Below are 22,170 nucleotides of genomic sequence, written 5' to 3'. Positions count from 1 at the left end.
AGCCCGACCAGATTAGGCCCTTTTTCTTTTTCTTTCTTTTGTTTTCTTTTTCCAATTAGGCCCAAGTCCTCCTCTTCCTTTCTTTTCTGGGCCCAGCATTTATCCTTAACCCATCTTCCTTTTCAGCCCAGCCCCCTACCTACTTTTCTTTCCCTCTTCCTCACACTTGTTCACGAAAGCGACAGAGAAGACAAAAAGAAAAAGGGGGAAAAGAAGCAGAAAGGGGGGACGCGCAGCAGGGAGGAGGTCGGCGCGGAGCAGCAGGGGGCGTCGTCGCGCGTCGAGGGGGCCAGAGATCAGGCGGCCAGTGGTCCCAAAAGGGGGGTCGCGATCCGGGATAAAAGGGAGCAAAGGGGGGAGAGAACGAGGAGCGTCCGAGAGAGTTTGAGAGGAGAGAAAGGGGAGACCGAGAGAAAGTTGAGGCGAATCGGAGAGGTCCGAGCTTCGTCCGCTCACCAGAGGACCGCCTGAACCGTCGCCGAGCCCCCCCCAGCCGTCGTGCCTCTCTCCGGTCGGCCGCGAACCAGGTGGGTACTAGCTCAGGTCCCCTGTTTTTGCTTCCCCTTCTCCCGCCTCTCGGGTGCCGGGCACACCGAGCCTATTCGGTGGTCGCCCGGCCCCGTCGACCGAGGCAAACATTTTTTTTGACGCCCAGTGACGATGGTATAGACGTTGTATGTCGAAAATCGACCATAAATTTTGTCCAAATCAGATCTGCGAATCCACTTTTCGGCTGCACCATACCTGTTTGATCAAATGTCCGAACCAAGTTGCTTAAGCTTTATGATGTCGAACCTGGTTGTATATCTTTTCGGCGTTCTGGTGCAAACCGAGATGAGTATGAGGAGAGGTGTGGCCGTTTAGAGCTTTATGTGGCATGTTTGAGGCAGAAATCACCTTGGATCTCGACCTTAAGCCCTCGTCCAAACTCGCCTACAACGTGTTTGATAAAATGCTTAAACAAGCATCGAGACTGTTGTTACCAAAACCCGTTCTTATCATCTTCATTCTATGCTTTTTTTATGTCGAATCGACGCTCCGACACTGACTTGATGTTTTCTCTTTTGGTTGTATGTCACTACGTTCACCACCGAGCCTACCGTATGTATGTCTTTCCCGTCGGAGATGTCTCTTGTACCAGCTGAGTTCAAGGTCCTACACCATTCTGAATTAGGCCATCGCTCGTCCCATTGGGGTGCCTTGGGGTCTGCTTGGATAGAGCTCATCAGGTCCCATGTTGAAGTTTTGTTCTTTTTCTTCTCTGTGTAGGCTGAAAGTTCTTCACCGGAATTAGTCCGGTGGGGCACAAAAAAAAAAACACCGGCCACTAGTTGGCCGGCGCTGGGGTTGGTGTCGGTCGGAGCGGCGACGGGGAGTAGCTCGGCGATGATCTAGGCTCCGGGGCTTGAAAGGATGTTGTTTTGGTGAAAGCATGAAGAGGCAAGCCTTCGGTGAAGAGCATATGAAGGAGAAGGGGAGTTCTGGGAAAAGCACGAAGGAGGGGATGAAGAAGAAAAAGGACAAAAAAAAAGAGAAAAGAAAAGGAAAAGAGAGAAAAAGAAAAGAGAAAAAAAATATATAGAATATAAAATCAAATTTTCAAAAACTCGGGCGGGTCGGTAACCCGGGTCGGACAGCAGGGTCGGATCAGGTCGGGAGACCCGGTCCGGTTTTTTTTATTTTTATTATTTATAAATATTCGAAAATTCAAAAATTCAGAAAAATATAAAAATATTTAAAATTCCAAAAAAATTCGAGAATGTTTAAAAATCCCAAATTAATTAATTAAATATTTAAAAATGTTAAAAAATTATTTAAAAAATTCAGAAAATTCAAAAAAAAATTCAAAAATTCGGAAAAATTCCAAAAAATTCCAAAAAAATCAGAAAATTAGGAAACGTTCAGAAATCAGTTTTGGGCTTAATTTCACTAGATTTTAGGTTAAAAACTCAAAAAAAATGAAAATTGAGAAAAATCCTCTAAAAAAATTCTCAAAAAAATCGAATAAACCATTAGGGCTTTTACTTTAGGGCTTTTGATTGCCTTTTTCTTTCTAGAGACGATGCTAGGTCGCTGGTTATTTTGTTTTCTTTATGATTATCTGGTTGCGCTTTTAATATATTGATTGTTGTTTTCTATTTTTAGAACGGTTAGGCGGAATCTTAGTTTTTTCGATAGACTGTCCGGTACGTTAGTTTGTGAACATTCAAGTTTAGGTACCGAAAGGGCACTAGTTAGATCGCTAGTGTAATCAAGTCCCCGAATTTTGGAATCTCTGATTTTCGCGCGTATCGAGACGACACTCCCGCGTCTCGATCAAGGTTTCTAGCCGACCCTTGATCATGGCTAGTGGCGACTCCAATTGATTGCGTAAATTAGACAATTCTCGTCGCGCGAGGTATGAGGCTTGGGAGATCCTCGGTCATGGGATTAATGAACCATTTGGTTTGTCTTCCAAACGAATCAATTAATGTTCATATCCATCGACAAATACCTCTTGGCTTAAACCCGATCTTTGGCGGGGGTTAGGTCGCGACAATGAGTAAACACCACGATATTCACATTTTACTCATAGTAACAAGAGCAAACAAAGATCACGTCAAAGATGTCCTTGTTCAATAATAATAGCACAAATCATTTCCAAATCTTGACAGGACGGTAGAGGCGAGGCCGATAAGTGGATTCAACCATTTCAACATACAAAGGAAGTTGTAGGATTGCGAACATTATGACAGGGATGGTAGCCAACAAAGCAATGGGGATGTAAATCCACTTCAATCGTTCGCTTAGGACGATCGTGAGAGCAGAGCCGAAAGCCACGAGCATAAAGGCCAAAGAGAGGAAGAGAAAAGTGAGGCCCAGTATCATTTTTCTTGGTAGTGAGTGGAGGAAATCTTCTGTGGCATAGCGTGAAGTTAGGATAGCCAAGAACATCAAGGTGGCGGTGATAGAGGAGAATAGAGCTAGAGCGTCCGCAACCGCGAATACCATAAATGAACCCTTCTCTAGAAAGATCGGGATCCCTGTCCTGTTGTCGTTGCTTCCAGGTAGTGTAAAAACCGCAGCAAAAACTACCGTTATGATGAGAGTCGCTACAAGGCTACAAGATGATGATGTATCCTTCATCCATTGTGTTGCCTCTTTGAGCAAATCTTTGCGCTGTTCTAGAAAAACTTCCCAATATGTTTTGCCCCTCCTTTCTTTTGTTAGTTCCAATTCCAGCCTTTCAGAAGAAGGACCGATCTTTTCTTTCTTCACCTTCATCTATCAACCCAAATGTAAATAGAAGAGCACAAAAGGGTGGCAAAACAAATAAACGTGAACTGACCTTAAATTTCAGACTTTTGATTAAAGGAGAGCTCCTATCTTCCAGTATCTTCACAAAACAAAGGACATCTATTAATATGAATGTAATCACATTAAAGAGTGGCAAGCAAATACGGTGAACTAACCTTAAACCATTGAATTTCCCTTTGCAAAAGAAAAGCTGATCCAGAAACATCTGCCGGTACATATCCTGGTGACCATTCTACTACTGCCGCCATCAGGTCGCAGTTCCTTTGAAATTTGTACCTCAATTTTGGAATTGTGTTGTACGCATTTATTAGTCTAAACAACTCAACATGTCGTGCCCTCACAACTTCTTCCATTAGTTTTTTCGTGAATTCTTTATCCCACATCAATTCCGGATAATTCTCAAGACATAACTTAACAATTTCAGAGATTCCGCTAGATGCAGCGTCAAGGACAATGGCTGAAGTCAATTCGAGTATTTCAGGAGTTTCCATACTAGCCTTCTTCTCTTTAAAAACTAGAGTTGCTAACTCAAGCGAGCATTCGTGCCTTAACTTCAATTCTCCAATCCTTTTGATAAAAGGTGTTGCACGTAACATCAGATAAGCAATTTTGCCTGCGATGAAGAATCAAAAGGTAATAAAGGCTTTCTCATTTGCGCCATGATCTTATATATATATATATATATATATATATATATATAGTAGTTGAGAAGAGAATCATGGATTTAACATATTAATCAAGGAAGCAAACGTCATATGGTTTGAAAATCAAAATGCATACATCAGAGAGCAGATGGATCTATCGATGAACACACACAATGTCATGAAAAAAAAAAAGAGATTTGAAAAATGGATAGATTCAGCAACGGATCAATAGAACCGTTTTCAATTATGTTTACATATTCTCCAAATGGATACATATCAACTAGACTTTGAATTGAATGGAATCCAATCATATCGTAATATATGAATTAAGAGCTGGTTCATATTAATAACTATGATCTCAAAGGGATATACCAAGAATATCAATTTCCAATTTAAAATAGAGATCTCTACCCATGGATAAAAAAAGGTCTCTTTTCTATATTGGGTCTGAAGATACTATGTTAGTTTGTTTACTTGATTTTGTGGCAAGACTCCAAAGTGATATCGAACGAATGAACTTCTTTGAACCGATGAATTGCTGGTACTAAGAGGAGAGAAGAATCATATCAACAAATTAGGAATTTATGATGAACAAAAAGATACATATCACACTCATGAAATGAAAATTGCACATGTAGTTAAATTTAATAATGCCCAAATATGTTAGAAAATAACTTGGATCAATCAACCTCCATGACCTGATATCCAAATTTACAATTCTCAATAATTCTATTTGGCCATTAGACATTGAGTAAGACTTCTCAAACTCACTTTACAAATGTAAAATTAGATATTAACTTGTGACACACATCATGGTTTAGATAATAATTGTATACATAGATGTAGTCCCCATCCCTTACCTATTTTGTGAATAAGATCTCTATATGATATGCTTTTTGTCGTGTTAGTCCATCCATCGTGCATATTAACACAAATACCTTGAACCATCTTCATGTCTTTGGCGTTGTCAAATGATGTATCAACCAAGCGAGGGATACCTAAAAAGGGAATAGATAAAATGAACATTATGTAGATAGAGTTGCTCTAATTGTACATATCTAACAAAAGAAGTGCAAGAAGTACCTACATTGGTAAATACATTTTTCCCAAAAATTGAGTTTAGCTCCACTATGGTAGTAAGACTTCACCTGTGTAAAGACTTCCAACAAGCTACCGTTTCTGGTATTTGCGGTCGTCGCTAAGCCGGGGTATCGACTAGCTAAATCCAAAAGTATGTCTTTTGGGACATAAGAACAAAAAAGTTCATTCAAGTAAACAGTGAAGGAAATCAGGTAAGATGAGCGAGTGTGAAATCCTACCCAAATGGCCGGCCCTAATGAGGTTGCTGATGGTATCATCCTCTGGGGTGGATTTTGTATTCATGGCTAGGTACCGGATAACCTCCTTTTGCCTAGGAGCATTTGTAGTAGCAATCAACAGGGCAAGGGTTCCGCCTTGTTCACCAACTTTGTCAAGTTTGTCTACTAATTCCTTTATCCCCGTTATTCTTCCTCTCCGGGTAGCATGGGAGAGGGCACTAATAGTGAAAGCTTCAGATTCCAGAGGGAAGCGCTTGACCAGGTTCTCGACCAATTGATCTTGTCCGACCAAAATCGCAATATCGAGTATAGTAAGGTCATCACCTTCTACAGTCATAACTTTGGCCGTCATTGCTTTGGGATTGTGACTGAGGATTCTCTCGGCAGCTTTCCAATCACCTTTTACTGCGACTTCAAACAATAATCGATACTTTTCATTGACCACCGGTGTTGGCTTGACTGCAAATATTGAACATTAAAAGTCCTCAGTCTTTCGCACTTCTTGTTTTTAAGGTCAAGTGTAACCATTGCACCTACTGAAAGTTCCAATCAAATGCCGGTGCAAATCAGGGGGCGGTCATTACTCAACATACCTGTTTCTATGAGCGCCTTCGTCTGCTCTTTGAAAGTCAAAGTTTTTTTTGGCGATTTCTCAATTAAAATTGAAGATATTTTTATGATTTTAAAATTATGAAAAGATTATGTTTGAATTTTTATGTCAGCAATTGTATGCCGTGAAGTTTTAAATATATCAAATTAAAAATAGTCAAAATGCAAGAAACACAAGCTTTATGGAAAAAGGAAAAATTAAAAGTTGAAATTGACAAACCTCTAGTTGTTTTGTGACCATCTTGGGAAGCTTTATCATTTGCCGTCTCTTCTGAAGTTGAGTCTACGTGAATCTCTTTGTTACCAAAAAGAGAAAACAACATAAATAACCCTAGAAAAATTAATTATACACTGTATGCTATAGATCATCCATTCAAGACTAGTATCAAGCTCATTCGTTGCATGGAATTTTTTTTTTGTATTAAACTTAGATAGTAAACTTCTAAAAAAAAATATACATGTTACACTGAACGAATATCCTAAGTTTTTTTCGGTATAGGTATTGTATCATGAATTAGTTTTCTCGTTGCCATAGGTCTTATCTGCAATATCATTCATAATTAATGAGCACGATCTTTTACTCTTTCAAAGTAAATTTTTTTTTGGGCTTTGTTAGTTATAATTCAAAATATTATTCAGATTTTAAAAATTATGACGAGATTATATTTGAAATCATATGTCAGCATTTGCATGCTGTGAAATTTAAAATGTTTCGAAGCAAAATAAGTCAAAATGCATCCCGCACAAGTTTTATGAAAAATGAGAACTAAAAGTTTGAAGTGAAACACCTTCAGTTGGTCTACGACCGCCTTGGAAAGCTTTATCGATTGTCCTGCCTTCTGAATCCACGTCTAAGTGAACCTCTTTATACCAAAAAAAGAGGATAAGGACACCACACGTATCATCACTTTCATACGGCGCTCACTTGAGTACCATGACCTTTTTTTTTTATCACTTGAGTGCCATATCGGTGAAAAATCGTTTAATTGAGTGCGTATTCCGGCGATTCATTGATTATTTATCTTGACTTCTGATTATCTAGTTGCACTTTCCAAATTATTTAGAAGTCATTTTCCGTTGGTTGTACTAGAAAATTCTAAACAACGCCGTTTTAGGAAATATACTTGCGTCCGACGCATGATTTTCGGTATCCTAAACTCGGGTATAGAGCAAAACTATAATTGAATGAGTGCTAGCTCAGTCGAATCGACATTTCCGCCTCTTGAGTCGGCTCATGTATCATTACACCAATTTTCTAAAAACAATATCACCAAAAAATCCCTTGAAATATTTAGGGTATATCCGGTTAACGAAAATGTTCTAATTAAAATTGTTCCTCATTTCATCTTCCATTTTCTTGAAAATATGTTTTGAGAGTGAAAAGTAACAGCTTTTAACAGGAATGAAAGTTACAGGAGCACGCCTGGTGTAGTTGTTTCAAAGCAATGCTCGTGCAAAATAATGTCGATTTGAGTCATTTTTAGTTTCAAGGTTCAAAAGTTGAAAACGAGGCAACCAAAATTTCTACCAAACGTATTTTCCTCAAAAAATTTGGAAAGAAAAACAGGAAATTGGACAAATTCCCCGTATCAAACATGCCCTCAAGTTCGGCGCAAATTATCTTCTTTTGAGGATTTTTTAAAAGAGCGTCCAGATACCTTGTCAAGTACTAAACAAAGAAATGTTGCAATTTCCACATTCTGTCCATGAGATTGCTTATATTACTTCGAAAGTAACACCCAAAAAGCCAAAAATCTTTCCAATTTTTCCATCGCCTTTGTGGGATCAAATCAAAACAACGAAGGAAAGAACAGAACAGACCTGGCGATTGTTTCAGAATTGAACTGTCTTGGGTATCCATGGAGGATTCTTTGCCGTGTCGTCTCGCGAAGCAGGTAAAACTCTACAGCGGAGAAGTATCTTTAGCTGGTTGAAGTCGAAGTTATGTTCTGCTCTCATGGATCCTCTCTTCTTATGCATTCGACCTGTGGATGCAGACAAAGCTCCAGCTCCCGATGATGTACCCATCTCTTTTCCCGAATGGCGTCTTCATTTCCAAATTTTATGGAAATTCCTTTTATTTTTTCCTTTTCTTCCACCAGTCCCTCCCTTGCAAACAACACATTTCAATAGATTTCTGTCCAATCCGTTTGTTCTAAATGAAATTATAGAATTGCCCGTGTATGACATCGATCGCTATGTCATCTAAGCAAAAGACTCGTTCGATTTGGCTATAAATTGTCCATGGCAGATGGCACCTGTAAGATGATGAAAGCAATCTTAGTAAGGAGGTGATAAAAATCAACCCACCCCAGATTTCGACCAAGGATCATGACCTCACTTAGAAAGTCAGATTGCTGGTGTAGACATTTACCTAATTCCTACATCAACCTCAATCAATCAGAAAGGAACTCAAGCTTTTACTTTTTGAAATATTATATATCTTATTCATATGTTCTTGTGGCAGTGGTTGGAGATTTGAGTTTTCAATTTGATACGAACGTCGTTTCTGAACTTTTAATTTGTTCAATGTGGTCCCTGAACTTTAACCAAATATGCAATATGATCCCTAAACTTTTAATTTGTTAAATGCCGTCCCTATTTAGTGATTGAACTATATGGAAAATGTTCAATGTCCCCATATAGTTCGAAGACTACATATACAAATTAACAGTTTATGGACCATATTGAACATTAGACTAAAGTTCAGGAACCATATTGAACAAATTAAAAGTTCAGGGATCACATTACATATTTGGCCAAAATTCAGAGACTATTTATGTCATTATTCATAATTTGATTGTGTTAAAGCCTCCCCTGCATGATATTAAAGTTAATTCCAAATCTAAATCACCAGATAGATAATAAAGAGGAAACGTCCTCTGAATAAGAGTTGCTGACAACATGCTCAAGGTGACATCTGCGCTGACCCTGGGAAAAAAGAAATTCAAGAATCTCATATTCATCCCCCTTGGAGATGGCTTAAACAATAGCGGAATTTTTTTTCTAATAATAGAATAATTAACTGAATATGGAATTTAAGTTATCTTTTAAAAAAAGTTAGGAAAATGGGGAGGATGCAAATTAGGATGGAAAGTTAATCAACGAAATCGGTTCATATTTAATTTAAATAAAGATGGAACGGATTTCATGTGTGCACCGCGGGACACAGACATGTCTGAAAATGTACAATTATGTAAGAAATTACTGAGGACTCTTCTGCAATTGACACGTGTGATGCAAGGACGTCCTTTGTGCAACTCTTTTTGGGCCCAATGTTGGGCGACTCTTTAAAGATGTCATAAAATTCGCTGCCAAAGTTGCTCACCACTGGGCGATGTAGAGTGAAACGGTTGAACATATTTTTCTTTGATCCCACAAGGCGAATAGACTAAAGAAATGGCTGCCTGTTCTGATAGCGAAGGAACAGAGTGCTTTTGTCGATGGCTGACAAATTCAGGGCAATATTTTCCCTATTCAAGAGGTCATGCATCAGATGAGGACCAGAAATCGACAGAAGAAACTTAAGGTGATTTTGAAATTAGATATGCAGAAGGCCTATGATCTTGTAGAGTGGGATCTTGCTTAATTAAAATGAGTTTCAGTGAAAGATGGGTTAGTTGGATTATGCAATGCGTAACAACTGCGTCCTTTATGTGAAATTTAATACGGGGTCTCTTCCTTTTTTCAACCTATCTAAGGGCATTAGACAGGGAGATCCTCTTTCCCCTTTCTGTTTATTTTAGTGGCTAACTGCCTTTACTTCTTGATGGACAAAGCAGTGGACAATGGGAGCATAAGAGGTATTAAGTTGAACAGATTTTGCCCAACCCTATCTCACCTATTATTTGCAGATGATTCCATCTTTTTTCTTGGATTGACCCGTTTATGGAATGTCAGAATTTCTCAGTCATACTTCATCAATATTGTTACGTTTTGGGCCAAGCTATTTATTTAAACAAGTCTGGGCATATTTTTCAGCAAGGGATGCCCCCAATTGTTAAGAGATAACATGTCCAGTAAACTAAGGATACTTGAGATTAGCCATACTGGCAAATACTTAGGCATCCCATCGGACTAGGGTGCTGCAAAGAGAAATATGTTCACCTGGATTCTAGGAAGAGTGAATGCTAAACTAGAGGGTTGGAAGGAGCATTTGATTTCGAGAGCTGGAAAGGAGATTCTGGTAAAAATTGTTGTCCAAGCCCTTCCACAGTATGCTATGTCGATCTTTACAATTCCTGTTTCAGTGTGCAAAGCCATTGAGAAAAGATTGCCAGTTTTTTATGGAAGAACAGCGAACCTAAGACAAGACTTCATTGGAAGAAATGGGACATCCTAAAGCTGTGGAAAGACAAGGGTGGTCTATGGTTTAGAGATTTGATTTCAATAAACAAAGCGATGCTAGGAAAACAAGTATGGAGATTGCTGCAAAATCCATCTTCTCTTTGGAGTAAGCTCTTTAAGGGAATTCATTTCAACCAGGGAGACTTTTGGGAGGCTAAGAAAGGTTCTAGACCTTCTTGGGGATGGCAGAGTTTGCTACTAGGAAGAGAAGCCAAGAGAAGCCATAGCCCATTCTGTTATGTGGTCGATTGGCGATGGAAAAAAAAAGTGAAAATCAGGGAGGAGGTGGCTTAATAGAGACCGGACAGGCGGACTGACAAACAGAAATGATCCTGTTCTTGTTTCAGATTTAATTTTTGGTGAAACAGAACAATGGGACCTTCAGAAGCTTCACGATCTTTTTGACGAGCAGTTAGTGCAGGAAATCCTTACTATCTAGGTCAATCCCCTCGATGCAAGAGACAAATTAGTTTGGACAGGGACTAAATCGGGTTGTTACACAGTCAAGAATGGGTACAACCTAATCAGAGAAGAGATTGAACGAAACCAGAAAAGTGAACAAGCCTCATCCTCCTATCAAACTCCTAGAGCACTCTGGCAAGCAATATGGAACGTGCAGATACTCCCGAAAATTAACATCTTTCCATGGTCTATCTGTACTAATGCCATCCCGTCAAAGGAAAATTTATTACCTGACCCGGTCTGTTCTCTATGCCGGCAGGGAGTTGAAACAGTTGAGCATATTTTTCTCCTTTGTCCATGGACACAGTTCGTATGGGCTGAACCTCGCTTAAAAATCCAATTCAATAATCAGGAAATCTCACGTCTTGATGACTGGTTGACGAAATTCACAGTTGAAGGAGCAGATGTACCACGGATGGCATTGGTGGCGACGACTCTCTGGTGTAGTCTGGAAATCCCGCAACGACTCGGCTTTTAGTGTATTTTACCAGACGCCCCAGAAACAGTGTAATCAGCAGAGGTTTTGATTGCTAATTTCAATAGATGGAACACCCGGAGTAGTAAAGCAACCCGGGAACATGTGCTTACCGTTTCACAGCGGTGGATCCAACCGGCCGAAGGATCCCTAAAGTTCAACGTCGGCTCCTTCATCGAAGGCTCGACCGAAGAAGCGGTCGCCGGCATCTGCAGAGATCATAAAGGATATATTGTTACTGGGTTTGCCAAACTGGTGAATGCGTCTTCTGCGGCTCAGGTGGGAAACCTTTAGCCATCCACGAAGCTCTCCAGTTCAGTACGTACAGTAGAGTCTCGCTCGAAGTGACTGTTTGGGACCTTTGACATTTTGGTAATGAAAGAAAGGAATGAAAGAAAGGTTTACCGACCAAAGAACGTGACATTTTACTGTTGACCACGAAAATGGCACGCCCAGGATCACCATAATCAGAAACCGAAACACGTAAATGGAGAAATTATCGATTCGCGTACCTGATTTGGAATCCATCGAACTTGACGCGGAATTTGCGATGATTTCCGAACACGAACTCAAGTTCTTCTTCCCTATACCCTTCGTTAGAACACTGGCCCAATGAGATTGCCACTCACGAGAAGAAAGTTCTCTCTAGATCCGTATGTGAATTAGATTGTGCCTCATCAAGTTAGGGGAGGGACTTGAGCGCCATTTATAAAGTTTTCGACCACGGGTCCTCTCATTACAGGCCGGGCCGTACTCGGCCCACACTAGCCAGCCCCATATTAGACTTATTAAGAACCCACATATCTCACATTTATTAGACCAAACTAATTCAGTTAATTTCAATTAATGAAGCCCATATTAAGAAATTCTTACATTTACGTCTTCTCAAAAGCTTGTACGACGCCATTGCTTACGTCCTCGAGAGGATAGTCAGGTGGCAACCCATCAAGAATTATGACACTTTGCGAGGTGTCCCGGCATGAAAAAACATGGCATAATCTCTAGATCATATAAATCTAATTCCAACTGAATTGTTAATATTGATACTAGGACCAAAATTAAGGAATTGAATGGTCAAAATCAGGCTATGACAATGTATTTAATTCACAAAACTCAATCGATAGAATGCCTAGTAAGCTTATTGATAGGTCATGACAATTGACAATGCAGTTGACCCATAAAAGCAATCGATAGAATGTAAGGTGTGCTCATGGATCTCGAGTTTCCAATGAACAAAGATTAAGTGAAGTACATGACATGAGCAATAATCGATTGACTAAAAGCATACATAGAAGTTTAAGATAGTGTCATGCAGGATTATCAATCGATGTGTAATCATAGCTAAAAAATTTCAAGGTTAAACTTAATGATCGATATCATGAGTTGTTTTCGAGCTAGATATTGTATCTCGAATTAGCTTTGTGGGACCTTCTAACTTTCATATCTTTTTTTTAATCATAGCTAAAAAATTTTAAGGTTAAACTTAACGAAATCATGAGTTCTTTTCGAGATAGAAATTGTATCATGAATTAGCTTTGTGAGACCTTATTTCATATCTTGAACAATGTGTTTTTTAGTGAGTTTTTATGTTTCACCTTACGTTTATATGGTGACCATCATTGTTCTACCACTTATGACGGAAGATGTAATTGGGGCTGGGTTTGATAGACTGGAAGGTCAATCTCAATCGGATGTAGCTTGTGTTCATAAGCATGACTTTAATGGTTGATAGATAAGTTTAGTCTTAGCACCTAGACACAGACACAAAGTTCTACTCTTTGAAAGCATCTAAGTAGTAAACCTACCCCAAGATGAGTGCTCTCCTATTTTGACTTCCCCAGAGCCTCCGGTAGAACAGTCGAGACAGTGACAGATTCTTTGCCCCAGAAAATGTCACAGCGAGACGAGCTATTTATCATTACGATAGGTGGATCATATGAGTGGGGCTATCAAGATTAGATAATAGCTTGAATTTTCCAATTATTATAAGCCCATGGTCGGGTTAACTTATAATTGAATGGTCCAGGTTATTGAGATGGGCCTTTAAGCTTAATTCCAAGCATCTCTTCTCTCTTGGGCTGGGGTAAATCAGATAGATTTTGTGGAGAGGGCAAACCATTAGGCCTGTGAATTGAAATTTTCAGTTAAGGATTGTGATGTACTTCCTAGAAAACTTGATCAAATGTAAATTACATGAAAAGTATCGCATGGCAGCTCTCTCTTTTGTGTGTCATGCTGATGTCCGACCGATGAAGGCCAACATACGTCGACACGGATTCACAACGAATTATTTCATTGTAACTTGATCATGAGGGATTAATACATTGATTCGAAACAAATTTTGGGAGGAAAAATTAGCAATTTAGTCCTAAACCTATTGTACGGATGCTAATTTAGTCCTAAACTTTTCACTTTTACCAATACAGTCCTAAATCTTCACATGAAATTTCAATATAGTCCTTTCGGCCAATTGCTCCACGCGTCAATCCACAAGTTGTTCACATCGGCATGCCGCGTAGGACGGCCGGCGATGACTGGACACCACGTCAGTAATTTCCAGCGACAATCACAAACATGTGTCAATGCACATGACTCAACTGGACATAAGATTGCATGCACAACAACACTAGCTTTAGGCCATAACTTACTAGAGCCAACAAGAACGTAATATGATGTTTGGGTGAACGGAGATGCTTGGAGTGTGTGGTGGGGTTTTGGTGGGGGAGGAGAGACAACCAAGCATTTTGTACTTCTTGGGGTCATACATATAAAGGACGTTCAGTTCCTTTTCAGCCTTAACAACAAAGGCAATCTAAAAAGCAACACAAAGTTTCCATGTGTCACATTGTGTGTGCATACATTGAAACCAAGATAGCGAAATAAGACCTACTTTGCATTGGATTCTCGTTGTATTTGGCAAGAACTCCATGAATTGACCCTTCTCGATGGTCCCCAAAAGTTCTCCCCTTTCGCTAACTCGATCCATTTTCTCACTGAAGTTCTTCAATCGATCAAGACTTACCCTTTGCTATAACAATCGAAACACCATCATTTTCCCATAATTTTTTTCTTTTTGTTCTTGGGAAATGATATCGAAAAAGTGACGAAGCAAATCAATGTTTTTTAGCTGAGCATGTGTTGGATATTGCAGACAAATATATGGAGCAATGGTCCACCACATATTACAAAAGAATTAGGTTATTAGAGCATGGTGCTTTGATGTGGCTTGTCTACATCCACGTGTAATAAATCCATAATATAATGCCAAACTAGGGTGAGGTGAAAATGTGCAGTTTGGCCCCTTTTGGTTCTATTGCTGAGACATCAGAAGCTATATGTACAATACCCGAGATGATATTCAAAGGGATTTATCCGTGTAAGAATCCAATATGATATCGTCAACTTACTAGTCAATAAACCAATATTAATTAGTAAAAAGTTTTCGAATCTAGCATTTCTCAAAAAGTCAATATAAAATATTTCGTTCCAATGATACATGAAAAAAAAAATCCCATAATTGATAATATCACTATGAGAGTCCCGGAGACATTTTAGAATGCTCTTGGATTGATATATCTCCGTCCATCCAAACCAATCGTTATCAATTATCTTATTTTCTTTCGAATTAGTCCGCACGGTTTGAGTAGACGGAAGTAATTACACATTAGCTATCGGAACACTTAAATGAAAATTCTTCTTTGACCTTATATATGCCGATTAATTACCAATCGCATGAGGGAAAGGATTATACTGTCAAGTTCCAAATCAAACATATATTATTTGAATTTCACCGCATAATGCCAATATCCGAAACCCCTTTCATAAATTTGTGGCTTGATTTGGAACCATCAAGTTGAATATGCATGATCAATTGAAGCTTGCACTGATAGGCTGAAACGCAAGTATACCTATTAGTGTGAAAATTAACATTTTTTTGGGTTAATTAAGATAATTAGATTTTTTTATTTTCTAATAACCACTCACTCTAAGCTTTTGCGTGGCCTGGTTAAACTATTTAATTTATTTTCCCTAGCCGTCATTATTGGAGAATGAAAATTTGTCATACCTTTTGGTAGTGATTACAATTCTCCTTTTGAACTTCTCATCAAAAAACAGTAAAAGTGCAATTTTTTTTTATGGTTCCCGGGCTTTATTAGCATCTCATCTTCTAGTTAAACTATAGTTAATTAAGTTCTCATCATCACTTTATATGTTGTCGCAATTATATAAAGCTTCTTTCTTTTTTTAAAGCCAACACAGCATGAGCTAAGACACTAAATTAAGCTTAAAAGCTAGGGTTCGTGGGATCCATTGAATCATCCTATCTTTTCACCATCTCACCTCACCTCCTTTTTTATATAATCCATTTTTATATTTGGCCTTATTATCCAACGAGGGATACTTGTCCAGAAAGTCTTACATCTATTGTACAACGGACAATTCAGTTTAAATTTTTCATTCGTGTCAATTTAGTCTTAAAAATTTTGACAGTTTGCCAATATAGTTTTACTGGCCAATTTTGGCAAAAAATGGCTGACATGGATGATAGCCGTCCTAGGTGACGCAATCAACACCAACATTGATGATTTTTGAAATCTTTTAAAAAAAATTCTAATTTTCTTCTTTTACATTTTTTTCTATTGTTTTCCTTTCTTTTTTTTACCCTTTTCTTTTCCTTTCCCCTATGGTTGGTACTCGGCCATGGCCAACAACCGATCACAAGCTAGGGACCCTCGCCTGGGTGAGCCAACGAGAGCCGCAAATGTCCTCACCCAAGCAAGGCCGGCCCTCTCCTAGCCACAGGCAAAACAAAAAGGAAAGGGTAAAAAAAGAATTTTTTTTTTAAAATGCAGAAATTGTTCACGTCAGCGCTGACCACACCACGTAATCACGTAAGACGGCTGGCCCTAACTAGACTATCACGTCAGCAATTTTCAACCAAAATTGATCAAACAATTACATTAGTAAATTGTCAAAAGGTTCAGGACAAAATTGACACAATCGAAAGATTTACGACTAAATTGACAACCGTGCAATAAGTTTAGAATTTTTTGAACAATTTTTTGTTATATAATCCACTTTCGTGCGGGTATGTAATATGTTGCTCCTCGAGCACTTGATGCCGAAATTATAGCAAAGGTCATTTTAATTAACTAATTATATTTTTCAATTATAAGTTACTTTTGATTCCTTGCATCATCAATCGAAATGGTGCGGATATTCGTTCGAAGGACGGTCCTTTTCAGCCTAAACAAAAGTTAGAAGACAAAAATAAAGCTTCGAAAGGTTTCAATTTGTGCAATTATATCCAAGCCAATCATGCGTTGAAAAGTAGAAACTATAAGATAGCGATACGGGAACCACTTGTATTAAGGGCATTTTGAATTTTGGGGGCAGACCTTGTCATCAAAATCAGCACTCTTAATGGTCCCAATCTTTCCTGTTTAATATTAAATTTTAGGGTACAATTTTACTTAATTAACTTTAAATTATCTCTTTTGGAAAGAGTTCTTATGACTACAGCTAGATTTTTGCTATAACTAAAGAAAAATCAGATAGGAGCTTCAAAAACATATCCTAAGTTTAGTAGGTCCTAAGTTTGATTTCTAAATTAAGAAAACCACAATAATCTTGACAAATCTCCTAATTATAATATGAACGATATTGTATGGCGGCTAATTCAATTCTAAATTTTTTAATTTTTTCAATTTAGTCATAAATATTTTGGTTTCGGCCAATTGTGGTCGGAAACCGTTGACGGCGACACCGGCTGTCTTACGTGGCACGGTCAACTTTGACACGGGCGATTTTAGTTTTTAAAGAAATTATTTTTTATATTTTTTTCCTTTTTTTTCTTTTCTTTTCTTTTTCTTTTTTTCCTTCTCGTCTGGATGGGTCACCGTGGCCTCGGGCCCCAGTGATTGTTGGAAAACCTCGCTTGGGCCACGTTGACCTCGCTAGTTGGGAAGAAAAAAGAAAAAGAAAAGGAAAAGGGAAAAAATAAGAAAAAACTAAAAAAATTTAAAAAAATTGCAATAATCGTCAGCATTAGTGCCAGTCTTGTCACGTAGGACAGTTAACGCTGACTAGACAGCCATGTCCGCGATTTCTGGCCAAAATTGACCAGAAGAATTACATCAATAAATTGTCAAAAGTTTAGGATTATATTAGCCAGCAATGGCATACAATAGGATCTTTTGGACAATTATCCATAATTTAGGAGTACAAGTATAAAGACTCGGCTATCTAAAAGCTCACTTTATATCTGTTAAAATGTCACACGTCTCTTGTTCAATAGTATTAACACTCTCTTTGTATATATATAGTCTCCTTCCATTTATGAACTTAAGCTTTTAGATTTGATATTTTAATATAATATTGAAATCAGATTGTTCCCTGATTTGCTTTGCGTGTGCTTCCTGAGAAGTGATCTCCCTTTATCTATCGGCATTTATCATTTCAAATGAGCTGAAAACTTCAGGTGAGCATAATTTTCCAACAAATTCTCTCGCAAAAAAATGTTTCACGCGTATATATATCAAATGAAACTATGGGCATTTATATAAACCTTAAGTAAGCAATTATTCTTTTGGGTTAATACCACGAAAAACCCTAAACCGGTACACTTGTGACATATTTACTCCAAACTATTTTTTTGACCATAAAAAACCCCAAACTGGTACACCTGTGACAATTTTACCCTGAACATACCACAAAAAACCCCAAACTGGTACACATGTGACAATTTTACCCAGAACTAATTTTTAATATTATTTTTTTGAATTTTTTTGAATTTTTTCTTTTTTTTTTCTTTTTTTTTTCTTTCACCTTCAACCTCTGGCCGGTCGCCGGTCCGGCGACCGACCAGAGGCGGAAGCCGGCGAGGGCCGCCCTTGCCGGCGTCGGGTGGCCCTCGCCCGACGCAGGCGAGGGTCACCCTCGCCCATCTGGCGAGGACAGCCCTCGCCCGACGCCGGCGAGGGCGGCCCTCGCCGGCCAGAGGTTGAAGATGAAAAAAAAAAGAAAAAGAAAAGAATAAAAAATAAATAAAAATTTGAAAAAAATAAAAAAATAATATTAAAATTTTAATTCAGGGTAAATTTGTCACATATGTACCAGTTTGGGGGTTTTTTGTGGTAAGTTTAGGGTAAAATTGTCACAAGTGTACCAGTTTAGGATAAATAGTTCAGGGTAAAATTGTCACAGATATACCAGTTTGGGTTTTTTTATGGTAAAAAAAATAGTTTTGGGTAAATGTGTCACAAGTGTATCAATTTAGGGTTTTTCGTGGTATTAACCCTATTCTTTTATATATAATATATATAAAAGACAAAAAGATTTGGAGCCTTTTCTTTTCCCAAGATCTCCACTGGTCCACCCCTATTCAACGTGGGGTTCGTGTTAGTTTCCTCTGGGTGTGACTTGTCCGCATCCACGTGAAAATCCACAATGATGCCAAAGAGAGTTAGATCATATATTATTTAATTATTACGTCATTCGACCTTGATTTGGCTTTGCACCAAAAATTACATTTAGGTCCGGTGACAAAATTTATAAAATAGAAAGGAATATTCTCCGACACCAATCTAATCAGGTGCCACGTTAAATAAGATGTGACAGAATATGTACATGTGAAAGCCCACGGGAGAAGAGAACACACTGTTAGCTTATTTGATTTTTCATTTTTGGATTAATAACATAATTACACATATAGCAAATTTATCCTAAATTAATTTTTTGACTACTAAAAACTTCAAACTTGTACATCTGTGACAAATTTACCCTCCTTCGTTAGTTTCCGTTAAATTTTACCGTCAAATTGCTGAGTTAAATGACACGTGGCAATTAATAGGTGTATCAGTTTAGGATTTTACCCCTTCGTTTCTCACAGATTTACCAATTTATGATTTTTCGTGGTATTAATCCAATTTAACTGAGGGTAAATTTGTCACAAGTGTATTAGTTTGAAGTTTTTTGTGGTAAAAAAATTAGTTATGAATAATTTGTCACAAGTGTACCAGTTTGGGGTTTTTGGTGTTTAAAAAAATATAGTTTTGAGTAAATTTGTCACATCTATACCAGTTTGGATTTTTTGTGGTATTAACCCTTTATTTTACTACCAAGCATCATACACACACACACACACACACACACACACACACACACACACACACACATATATATATATATATATATATATATATATATATATATATGCGGCCAAAAAGGGGTAAAATTTTCGAATAACAAGCATCTTGGTAGGAAAAAAACATATTTAAAGAGACATATACTTTAAAGAATCCCAAACGGCAGCTTGACAATTTGAGTCGGAGCCGATATAGTACGAAGCTCGAGCTCGACTTGACGCACATACTGGATATCCAAAACACAACTCGAATTCAATCGAGAATGAAACATCACTTTCGAGCTTAACTCGAATTGAAAATCGAAAAATTTGAAGTCAACTCGAATTGTAAATAAGTCCGAGCTGGAGTTTAATAAGCTTGAATGTTTTTCCCCTTTATTTTGTCTACACTTGCCTGTTTTTACTAACTATTAAAGAATACAAAAGAAAAATAAAAGCTCGCTTAGTTTCATGAACATGTTGAGCTAAGTATTTACGACATCAACTTGATAAGATACTCGAGTAGCCCGAGCTCTAGTTTGACTTGAAGTTAGGCGACTCAATCTCAAGTGATCATAAAGTCGAGTCCGAGCTACACAAGTATGTCGATTCAAAATCATCTTAGGCTTTATTTATTTATATTTGGTGCTCTGGAATATGAAATGGCAAATTTCTATGGTGAGATTGTCATATCATCAAAAGCTGAAATTGCATGATTGGTGAGGCATAAGCTCGCACTGATTGATTTAAAAGGCACGAAGTTTCCCAAGCCAAATGAGCCGAGACAATAATTAGGGCAAACCTATTCTGATCATGATGCCCACTTGTGAAGCTTTGAGATGCCCTGGAAACGACTGTATGATTTCCAAATTAACCTTGCTGATTGAACATACACATTTTTCCTTGCTTTTTTGGAGCTTCTTTCCTCTTTCTTCGGCATAATCACAAGACACGAATACCTTAAACAGGAACGATAGACATTCGATTTGACATTTAAAATGACTAACTTTGTCTCGTATCCACGAAACCGTCTCAAGCGATGCCGATTGAATGCACGAGAACCCAAACCCTCCTTGATTGTACTTTTGGGGAATATTTCAAATCGACGAATATAAATATGTATTAAAAAAAATTGCTAATCATATGACAAATAGACTTTGATTGCCGATGCCTACCGAATTTCCTTTTTTATTTTATGCTTTGACAAAACACACTTCGTTCTAACCTAACTCACCATCATCACTAAACCCGATCTGGCCCAGCCCGGCCCAATCATATGGTTATATCATGTTCGGGTCTTGTCTCGGATCGAGTCAAGCACACACGTTCAGTTTTTCGAGTTGGGTCAGGTATCATGAAAAACCGACCTAACCCAACCCATGGACACCCCTAGATATGGTGATATAATGACTTAGCTTCTTGAGATCATATATCAAATTGGTATATGTCCCAACCTCTTCTGTGTGTGTATATATATATATATATATATAAATCTAGTACGCATCATAATTTAGGTGCTTTAATATCAGTGTCTATTAGTAAGTTACGCGGTCAACAAAATCAATTGCTTGTGAATATAATTCTCTTTTAATACCTCTTTTCTTGAAATAATCACAATATCCTGGAACATTATATAGCTTATTCCTGGGGTCCGGTGGCTTATTAAAGTCTCAAGAAGAAATTTAAAGATAAGAAAAGGTTATTTTAACTTGGCTGATGTTGATTTGATAGTTACAATCCGGATCGTGTAAGAAGTGTGTAGTCATCGATTGTCTCTCATATGCATTGTTAGACTAACAATGAAGACGATTGCTGAACCACATCTAAGTTTTGTGTATAAAAATATATATATCATGGATCACGTGTATCAAGACGATGTACTACTTTGAAAAGATGACGTCCTTGCAATCTTCATTTTCAACCTTCAATTCAATGAAAATAAAACAATTCTATAAGTGATATTAAAACTTTCCCGATCCGTTTCACGTGGCCAAGCCAAAGGTGACGACCATTTGGAATGGGTTTTGACTTAAAGGGCCGGTTCTCGAGTAAAACCGATGGTTCGTGGTGTGAAACGGAAGACCGGATCGGTCAAGGATGCCTCCACCAATTTTTTGCCGAGCAACCAAGCTGGTTCTCGTGTGAATTAAGGCCGGTTCGGTTTGTTCCTAGGCTGGACCGGCCCTGTTGCTTAGTGAGCGCGATTACAAAGCTGAATTTAAGGGTCATCGATTTCAAGGTGGGTCGATCCCTACCTCGAAACCAAAAACTAGACTATCGAGAACTAGCCCGCCTAGTCTTGGAACCAAATCAAACTGGTTCCAAGGTCGGTCTCAAAACCGGTGTTTTCTTTTATTACCCCACAAGTGGGAGTTTTTCAACATTAAAAGAAAAAGATAATTTTACTAATTAGGGTTTTCCTTATAATAATTTTTTAAAAAAAATTAAGAAATCGTGACTGATCAGTCGATCCGGTCGGTCCGGTTCCTTATGTGGAACAGGGAATTGGGCAAGTCCACTTAGGAACCACCTAGAACAGGTGGGTTCGGTCCAGTTCCCACGCTGGATCGGGACCGATACACACCTCCAGTTGAATCCTAATATTGACTTTGCAAATTTTTCCATGACGAGGAACCGTCAATTTTAAATCGGTAAATTTCCCGTTCACAATATGCGTCAAAGTCCGAATGGGTGACCCAAACGCGGACACAACATGTATGGTCGCGCCTAATTCGATCATACGTGTCGGCTCCTTACCCGATTAAAGTAAAGATATATACGGTTCTATTTAACTTTTTTCTTTTATAAAGTTTTAGTGTGAGTTCTAACTGTTACTTCCTTTTGCTGCTTTAACTGTCGCTTTTCAATTCCCGGCGAAAGTCTTAACTGTTG

The 22,170-nt window shown here is 38.2% G+C and overlaps 1 protein-coding gene across 25 annotated transcripts; it reads right to left on the bottom strand.

Annotated features, from left to right (window-relative positions):
* Nucleotides 1–2,543: 2,543 nt before the first annotated feature.
* On the bottom strand, nt 2,544–11,520 carry LOC115684512 (uncharacterized). 25 transcript variants are annotated; one of them, XM_056310446.1, is made up of 15 exons: nt 11,267–11,520; nt 11,089–11,126; nt 10,909–10,995; nt 9,977–10,110; nt 9,198–9,342; nt 8,206–8,250; nt 7,691–8,127; nt 6,658–6,732; nt 6,090–6,164; nt 5,261–5,719; nt 5,029–5,178; nt 4,802–4,939; nt 3,453–3,910; nt 3,329–3,376; nt 2,544–3,264 (listed from the first exon to the last, which is right to left on the bottom strand). In XM_056310446.1, the coding sequence occupies exons 7-15, from the start codon at nt 7,728–7,730 to the stop codon at nt 2,635–2,637; spliced, it is 2,073 nt and encodes a 690-aa protein (XP_056166421.1). In that variant the 5' UTR covers nt 7,731–8,127; nt 8,206–8,250; nt 9,198–9,342; nt 9,977–10,110; nt 10,909–10,995; nt 11,089–11,126; nt 11,267–11,520; the 3' UTR covers nt 2,544–2,634. The 25 variants fall into 25 exon arrangements, with proteins under 25 accessions (XP_056166421.1, XP_056166410.1, XP_056166414.1 ...); XM_056310435.1 differs by having other exon boundaries at nt 8,211–8,250; nt 10,909–11,126; XM_056310439.1 differs by having other exon boundaries at nt 10,914–11,126.
* Between the last annotated feature and the right edge of the window lie 10,650 nt (nt 11,521–22,170).

This window comes from Syzygium oleosum, unplaced genomic scaffold, assembly GCF_021117445.2.
Source record: "Syzygium oleosum isolate NSW1041296 unplaced genomic scaffold, Sole_v2.1 Sole_v2.04, whole genome shotgun sequence".
NCBI lineage: Eukaryota > Viridiplantae > Streptophyta > Magnoliopsida > Myrtales > Myrtaceae > Syzygium > Syzygium oleosum.
The sequence above is the reverse complement of the archived record's forward strand: the minus strand, read 5'-3'. Positions and strand labels throughout refer to the sequence as shown.

What these genes read in the sequence shown, in the direction of transcription:
- LOC115684512 (XM_056310435.1), bottom strand. Translation starts at nt 7,730, where the DNA reads ATGGATACCCAAGACAGTTCAATTCTGAAACAATCGCCAG. An exon ending in CGGTCGTAGACCAACTGAAG is followed by an intron (nt 6,165 to 6,657) that starts GTGTTTCACTTC and finishes TTGGTAACAAAG; the next exon opens with AGATTCACGTAGACTCAACT. An exon ending in GGAAAAATGTATTTACCAAT is followed by an intron (nt 4,940 to 5,028) that starts GTAGGTACTTCT and finishes TTCCCTTTTTAG; the next exon opens with GTATCCCTCGCTTGGTTGAT.